At 45.8% G+C, this 8,320-nt stretch overlaps 1 protein-coding gene across 1 annotated transcript; it reads right to left on the minus strand.

The window, feature by feature from the left end:
• Positions 1–4,961: 4,961 nt before the first annotated feature.
• LOC310853897 (mitochondrial pyruvate carrier 1-like) lies at positions 4,962–5,333 on the minus strand (the record flags this gene model as incomplete). The annotated part of the gene is made up of 1 exon (XM_083758368.1): positions 4,962–5,333. The coding sequence occupies one exon, from the start codon at positions 5,331–5,333 to the stop codon at positions 4,962–4,964; it is 372 nt and encodes a 123-aa protein (XP_083614494.1).
• Positions 5,334–8,320: the final 2,987 nt, after the last annotated feature.

Below are 8,320 nucleotides of genomic sequence, written 5' to 3' on the forward strand. Positions count from 1 at the left end.
TTTGAGAACCACTGGTATGAGACAGCCACAAAAAGGCCCATCTGCCACTCCCCCGTCCTGTATCCTATCCACGATGGAACTTTCCCCTTATAATATATCATCACAATGCCGACCAATTAGCAGATTATTGGAGGCGTGAGCTGGAGGATTCTATAATACCCAGCCAATTACTGCTTTTCAATAACGGCTGCCCGGGAGTCCCTGCGTACACACTTAACTGCAGAAGGGGGGATACATTCTGTGTGTATGCTGTGGACAATGACTTGGAAATCAATGGACTGTTTGTTCGGTATTGCCGATTAGACTGTCGGCCTGTGTGTGGTGTGTGCGCAGGACGCGCGTGTGCGCGTGTTCTGTGTAAATTTAGTTTATTCCTTTCCTCCATTGTTGTGGAACAAGTGAGCTATAACGTGCAAAGAAAAATCATAATGAGGTGTCAATTTGAGGACGGTGTGGACCCAAATGCAGACACGGTAGACCAGCGGAAGGTCAACAGACTTTACTTGGAAATAATTGTCAAGGTACAGTAGGTACAGAGCAGGTATAGAGGCAGGCGGCGGTACAAAACTGAATATTAAATCCAACAGGGGAAAAGTACAAAGATGGAAGGTAGAATAACGGAGAGAAATGCTAGGTTGTAGTCAACATGACGGGCAACAGTCCAATTGGCTGGAGGCACAATACAGAGAGAAGCTGGGCAAGGTCAATCCAAAAGTACTAAAATTAGAAGGCGGGGAGAAAGCTATAGGTCTGGTAACAAAATGGGTCAAAACACTGCGATAAAAGCTCTGGATAATGCTAGGCTTGGGTTTAGACAATCTGGAACTGGAGGCAATTAAGGAACAGCATGACGTAAATACAGGCCCGTGATTGCAAATGCCTGACAGCTGTAGCAAACAACCAGGGGTATAGGTCACATGACATAACTGGAAGGAAAGCTGAGAGACGCACGACAAAAGCTGGCAGGAGAGCTGAGAGACACGAGGGGTAAAAACTGGCGGGAAACCGAGGGACACATGCTATAAACAAAAGCACATGTGGAGGAAAGCAACGATGACAGCAAACGGCTGACGAGGCAAGCGGGGAGAAACACACGGGAAAAACACAACAAAAGTGCAGAGAAATAACGAGCCGTAAAATGGAGAGGATTTGAGGACATCTATAGGCTGCAACTTAGTACAATGTTTGCTTTCCAAGTATTGACCATGTTTTGTATTTGTTTTTGTCTTGTGTTACGCTCCAGATCAACATGCCCCACAACACCACACCTGTGTTTCCCAGTCATGTTTGTGCTTCAGTGGTCCTCAACGTTGACAAGACAATCATCGTTTTCATGGTGGATTCATTCAGGTAGGCTACGTCAAGATTGTTCCTTGTGAATATCTCTCATGTTTAAGATTGAAGGTGTATTTGGACCTTTTTGTCGATTGACCAATCAAGATGATCTGTTATTAATTGATATTTCGGGACTGCCCATAACTTGGACATCCCATTACTCTGACTACGTGGCTTTGCGTGCGGTTAGTGTTAGGATAGGGTTAGTAACAGTGGTGGAAAAAGTACTCAATTGTTTTACTTAAGTAAAATACCAATACCCGCAATTTTACTTCGTTACAAGTAAAAGTACGGAATTGAAAATGTACTTGAGTCAAAGTACAAAAATATCGGCATCAAAATGTATTAAAGTACTAAAAGTACTCATATTGCAGAAGTTCAAAATCTATTGAAAATAGCAGATCTACAAGCTCACAATGCGTTGCGTTGCGACGCATTGAGAGCTTGTAGATCGGCTACTTTCAAATGGCCGAAATGTATAGGGTTGAAGTGGTTAATGTATGTTTTCTAATCAAATTTAAATCGCCAAAGTAACTAGTAACTAAAGTTTTCTATTGTAGTGGAGTAAAAGTAAAAATAATTGGCTCTGAGATGTAATGGAGTAGAAGTAAAAGTACTTAGTTACTTTCCACCACTGGTTAGTAATGTGGCGAGTCGGACCAGCGCGCCGTCGAAACAATGACACGGCACCGTTGCATGCCTTGCAATGTTGTTCGTTATTTCACAAGTTATGTAACTGAAGCACTAGTGTTTGCACAACTGCAAACTTAGTAATGCAGTGGTTCATTATCTATAGCCACATGCATTACTTCTCACTGATTATGGTTGAAATTGACATGCACACAATACTCAGATTACGGTAAATAATAACATTGTGTTAGCTAACGAAAGACGTGTTTCTCAAAAAGCCTGGCTGAAATATCTATGTTCTATATCTATTTGTTCTTCCAAGGCTTCTGCCAATTATTATTTAGTGGCGGAAGATAGCTTTCCAGAACCACCCAGCCTTATACTGGGTGGGTTGGCATACTCCGAGGGGTTGGCATTTCCGCGTGACTGAGTGACCAGTAGCTAGCGGTACAGGAGCCATGCCTGGCTACGGTGTGTATAGTGCCAGCCTTCAAATCTGAGGGGGGTAAAAAGTGTCTTGCTTTCTTTGGCCGCTGGTCGTGGAATGACCTGCAGCTCTCAGACTAAAATTGGCATTGAAAGTTCCCTTGAGAAGTTCATCTTGGATCATCTTGGACACATAGTCCAACAACCTGCACATGTTCGGATGTGTACTAGCCTTTGCACGGGCCCATATATTTTTTCTTTTCTGTTTTAAAATGTACATTGTGTATTAAAATATACATTGTGTATTTTACTCTGAAATGTCTTGCGCCTGGTCATTGTTATTGTACCATTGTTGGAGATTTGTTGTATACCTTGTATAGGTTTCTGGAGGTATACGTCATGGATGTATTATTTGGCTGTGTAAATTTGACATGTACGATGTAGCGTCATTTTGTTTCTGCCTCTTGGCCAGTTCACACTTGTAAAAGAGACTCCGTCTCAATGTGTTTTTACTGGTTAAACAAAGGTTAAATGAAATTAATCTTAACGGTGCAAATGGTTAGTGGAGTAGAGAGCTGGATGGACAGCTTGTGCCCGATTGGCTGGTTCTGGTCCATAGCCCAAGTCAGCGTGATCTAGTATGAGAGCAGTGTTGTTTTTGGCAGCACATTTTGATGTCTCTTGAATAGTTTTCATTTAGTTTTAGTCACATTTTTCACCTGGAATGTTTTAGTGTTAGTCTGGTTTTAGTTGGCTAAATGTCATAAGATTAAATCTAGTTGATTTAGTCGACTAAAATGTATTTTGGCGGGCCTTGATGCCGTCATAATGACTGATTTTACACTTGCTGAAAATAGCTGATCTAGTGTAAAATGACTTCTACTGGATCTCTTGTCCACTATAGTCCCTTCCTAACATTTTAGTCTAGTTTTTATCTGTTAACGAAAGTGTCAATATATTTAGTCTTAGTTTTAGTCATCATTGTTTAGTTTTCATTTAGTTTTCGTCAGTGAAAAAGGTAGTCGACGGATATTGTTCTCCTTAGTTTTAGTCAACGAAAACAACCCTGTATATGAGAGTGACAATGACAACACTAGTGTTACTCCCATTGTAACGATGGAATGCGGAAGTGCTCATTCTATCTCAATGGCATAGTTCCAATGTTTGGAACTATAGCCTATAGGCACCCCGCTCATCTACAGCTCTGGCCCAAGTGTTACACTTTACTGTAGTTTGACAGAGAGCGAGAGGTCATGAAATTAAATGTATTTGCTTGTGTGGTGTATTATGGAACCACATTACATTATTAACAGCATAAGTAACAGTTTAGAACTAAAATATAACATTTAGTTGTCTCTCCTAAAAATGAGAGATTTAACTTCTGCTCTGACCACCTAGTTGGGGCAGCTGCAGGGGTCCGTATGCTAAATAGATCTGGCTCGCTGATAGCAGCAAGTAGCCAGGGGTCCCACTGTGCTTCCTGGTGACCACACCTAATATGGGGACATGTTTGACCATTTTTGTCTTGGTCAAATGACTGTCTGTTTGAGCCATTCCATGTGTATTCGGCTTCTCTATAAAATGTCAGAACTATCTGTATGTGCGTTAGTCTCCTGAAGCCGTGAGGCTGAAGGACGGCTGGTCCATGGTGTTGATCTGCTGTTTTGTACTAAATCTGGACTCCGAAACCTTCATCTGCCTGCCTGTCTGCCTCCGACTTTCTTCTGAGTATTAGTCTAAGAATTTTGCAAGTCAAGTCTTTATGTTTGTTTGTGGGCTACTGTATATAGGGAGAGAAAACAGTTCTTCTCTGTTAGCTCATGTACGTCACTTGGGCACAACTAAAGACTTTTATGAAACTAGACCTGTATGTGCCCGTCGGCCACCGGCATACTTGGGAACCTGCTGATAGGTCAGCACCTGTCAAACATCCCCTGAATGCAGGCCAATTAGACACTTGGGTTAGGGTTATATATATTTTCAGTAATGGAATAGAAATCAGATCAGAGTGAAACCTTGTTAGCCTATTAATTATGTCATAGATGACATGACGTCAGAGATGCAGGGATGTTGCTGCGCTGTTTAAGTTCACCCAGCAGATGGCTGCTCAGACGGTCGTGATGAGTGCCCGGGGGGGAGGGGGAGGACAGGTAATTAAAAGTTAGATCAGGGACACTTCAACACACATTACTGGGCCGGTCGGTGAAGCCAAGCGATGATTATCAGACAGCTTCCCCTCTACCCAATAGACCGCAGATTTGCAGCTGTTTCTCAACCTCTTTTAATTTCAAAGGACCCCCAGTTAAATATGCATTAAAGCGCCGTGGGCAGAGCCCCATTTCATAAGATTATGTGCATCTCGGGGTCCGGTCTACACCGTAGGCCAATCCTTAACTCTGAGGGTGCACACCGTCAGAGTTAGAGATATACGCAACTCTGAGGGTGCACACCGTCAGAGTTAGAGATATACGTAGCTCTGAGGGTGCACACCGTCAGAGTTAGAGATATACGTAACTCTCCTCAAGGACCGCTGGGGTGGGGGGGGGTGCACACCGTCAGAGTTATTGTGTTTAGGTGCACCTGTTTTGATTGGTTGGGACGGATGCCGCAGGAGCCCCCGCTGCGATCTTCTCCATGTTGTATCTGATTAGCCGACTCCCCTGCGTGAGCTGTGCCGCCTCATTGGTGAGATGGCAAGCAAACAACAGCCAATTGCGGGGCTGCACCATGTAGGCAAAGCGCATGAAGAGCAGCGAATAACCGCCCAGGGCAAAGGTCATTCTGCCGCTGATGATTTCGGGGCTCTTCTTCATGTCGGCCAAGGCTGCCACGGGAAGACCCCAGTTTGCTACCGGACCCCAGAAATGTGTGCTCGCCAAATACTCCCTGAACGTTTTGCTCTTCAGGTGATCGACAGCTCTCCGCGCGAGAGTCCCCGCCATGGTTTAGGCTGTTGAACGACGTAGTGAGTTGAGATGAATATCGCGTTGGCTTAGAACACTATTGTGTGAAACACTTAAGACTGTTGGCACGTGTGAGTATGTATATCTTCTCAAACATTTATGTCTGCTGTGTTGTGAGGGTTAGATCCGTTCCTTTTATACATTTCTTGCGTGTGTATAGATACATATTTGGGTCCCTGCCTGCAATGGAATACATCCATATTTGGATCGGAGGATTCACATTCATGTTTCTGAGTAGGCCGATGCCCGCAGGTAACCGCACTGTGTTCAAATTTACAGCTATGAGTGTTTTTCCTCCACCATTATAGCTGCTCCTTTGGTTGATGTGAAAGGTGTTCTAAGAAGTGGGCTAAAGTAGTCTGAAGGGTGCATTACATGCAGCCTTCAAGTTGGCGAAAAGTAGACCGCATTTGAAGGGTGCTCTTGAAAGAGCTTACGGAGAAGCGCGCTGCTGTGATGTAATCAGCCTTCAAATGCAGCTTTTAAAGTGTTCTGAAGTGCCCATAATACCCTAGGTGGGGTTGGCCAAAGGGCCTTTCTGTGTGCAGAAAACTGCACTTAATAAATAAGTTTGATGCAGTAAGTTTTTTCTCTTTTTTGATATATATATATATATTTATTTTTCATTTAGTTTCTATTTGGTTTTCGTCAGTGAAAAAGGGTAGTCGGCGAACAATTTTCGTCTTAGTTTTAGTCGACGAAATGAACACTGACCATGATGATAGAATATATGAACAGGAGATGATGTCCTGCTCGAATATTTACAGCCACTGGGTGTGCGGTTAGGGACCATGGAGACCTGCAAACAGCGGCTGTTCTCACGTCAGTGCATTATGTCTGAAGTAAGCTGCTCGCTCTCCCATGCTGTTGTGTTAACATGTCCTCATCACTGGCGTTTGTGATGTCCTTCACAGATGTTCATCAGTTTCATGGGAATTCTTTACTCATGAATATTCTAACTGTGACAGATGTTGCTCCTGGTCGGTTGATGCGTCGTGGACAGGTTCATGTGAATTTCAATGTGAATTTTAGGGCGGCTGTGGCTCAGGAGGTATAGCAGGTCGTCCAATGATCGCTGGGTCGGCGGTTCGAATCCCGGCTCCTCCTGTCCACATGTCGAAGTGTCCTTGTGCAAGACACTGACTGAACCCTACATTGCCTATTTGCCTCCAATGAGTCGGTCGGTGTGAGCTTGCCACCATTGGTGTGTGAATGTGTTGAAGTGAGGACGCTGGTGTTGACTGTTCGCCGCTTCACCTCCCAATGTGTGAATGAATGAACCATTGTAAAGCGCTTTGAGCACATGGAAAAGCACTATAAAATGCAATTCATTATAACCTCTTCACATTTTGGATAGCACCATATCTACTTCAGAAGGTATTGCGGTGACGCACAGACGTCTGTGGCCACAGGGATGTGGTGTTTGGTGTTCAGAGGCGAAGGGCTTTGTCTCCCAGAGAGAGGCCTCACCGAAGGTTTTTGGGCTTCCTCCTCACGGAGGATGCAGGCTGGGACGCTAACCCATACTGCTCCCGGGGTGCCGTCTACATTCTGGCTGTCTCTCCGGTGGTCACCAGACTATACCTGGTTGTCACATTGCTCAAATCCTGAATTGGTTTGTGTCGTGTATCCCCGGGTATGGCTGGTATTGTTATTATAATATTGTATCGAATTATAATCGTTATTTCATTTTAGAGAAACATAACATGTACACCGGTCCTTACTTAACTACACCATGCTGTTGCACAAACCCATCTAAGAGAGTTGCGATATTGAGGGGGCAGAAAACAGCACGGTCACGTGGTTCATGTACTCGCACGAGCCCATAGACTCCAATGCATTCCGTAAACTTCCACATAGAAGTCTCTGTAGAGGAGCCGCCATTGGACTGGCCCCGGCCATGAAGTGAACGGAGTTTGCGTAACTCTGTCTATACTCTATGGCTCTGCAAAAACCTGAACACAGCCAACCAATCGTCCAGCCATATACAGGAAAGTATCACAGACACACACCCATAACCAGCCCCCACTCTATCTATCACTCCCATGCAGGTGTGCACATGCCACATGCACACAGAAATCCCACTCCAACACCCGAGTACTCTCACGCATGCACATCACACAATCACCCGCCCACAGATGCGTGCACACACGCACGCACGCGCGCACGCACGCACGCTCGCGCGCACGCACGCACGCGCGCGCACGCGCGCGCACGTACGTACAGTAGGCCCTCGTCATCCCGCTGTTCATCCGGCTGTCCAGTCCTGTCCCGGTCGGCCACCTGGAGTACGTGGAGTCAGGCTGGAACCTGTCCGCTCGGCTTACTGTCATCCCCCCGCAGGGTCACAGCTTCCCCTTTCCGAAGTGATGCGGCGCGGTGCGGCGGGCCTTGATTGATCTCGCCTAGCTGGCAACCGCGGAGGGATGTGGGAGAGGAACGCGCGGGGGAACTCCGATATAACTCCGCTGTAACCCTGACGCGCTGCAGACGCCAACTGCACTCTTTGATTGGTCGATGCGTTGTGGGCTTCACCAGGAACTTGCAGGAAGTGTTTGAGGTTCGTATGCGTTGGGCCGCATGGGAAACCCCCCCCCGACCCCAACTAACTCCACCTCTGGCACGCACGCATGCACGCACACACACACACACACACACACACGTAGGATTCATGCTTGGAACCAGTATAGGGTTAATCATGGCCAGGCCCAAGGTTTGGCCCCAGGGAGTAGCATGGGTTTCACTATCTTACATCGAAAGCCCCCCTTCAAGCCGAGTGCCAAAAAAGCGCCCTAGCCTGTCGTGTGTGATAACAGAGACTGGCAACGCACCAGACTCTTGGTACGCCACGCATGCTTCCAGCCAGATGATATTCTCAATATTTCATGTCCCAAATGTAATTGGCCGCTGACCCCCATCTGAAAATATGTTGTTCCAGGGACCCCTCAGAAGCAAAGATTTGAGTT

This window comes from Protomyctophum parallelum (genome assembly GCF_964188405.1).
Source record: "Protomyctophum parallelum genome assembly, chromosome: 23".
NCBI classification, from domain to species: Eukaryota; Metazoa; Chordata; class Actinopteri; order Myctophiformes; family Myctophidae; genus Protomyctophum; species Protomyctophum parallelum.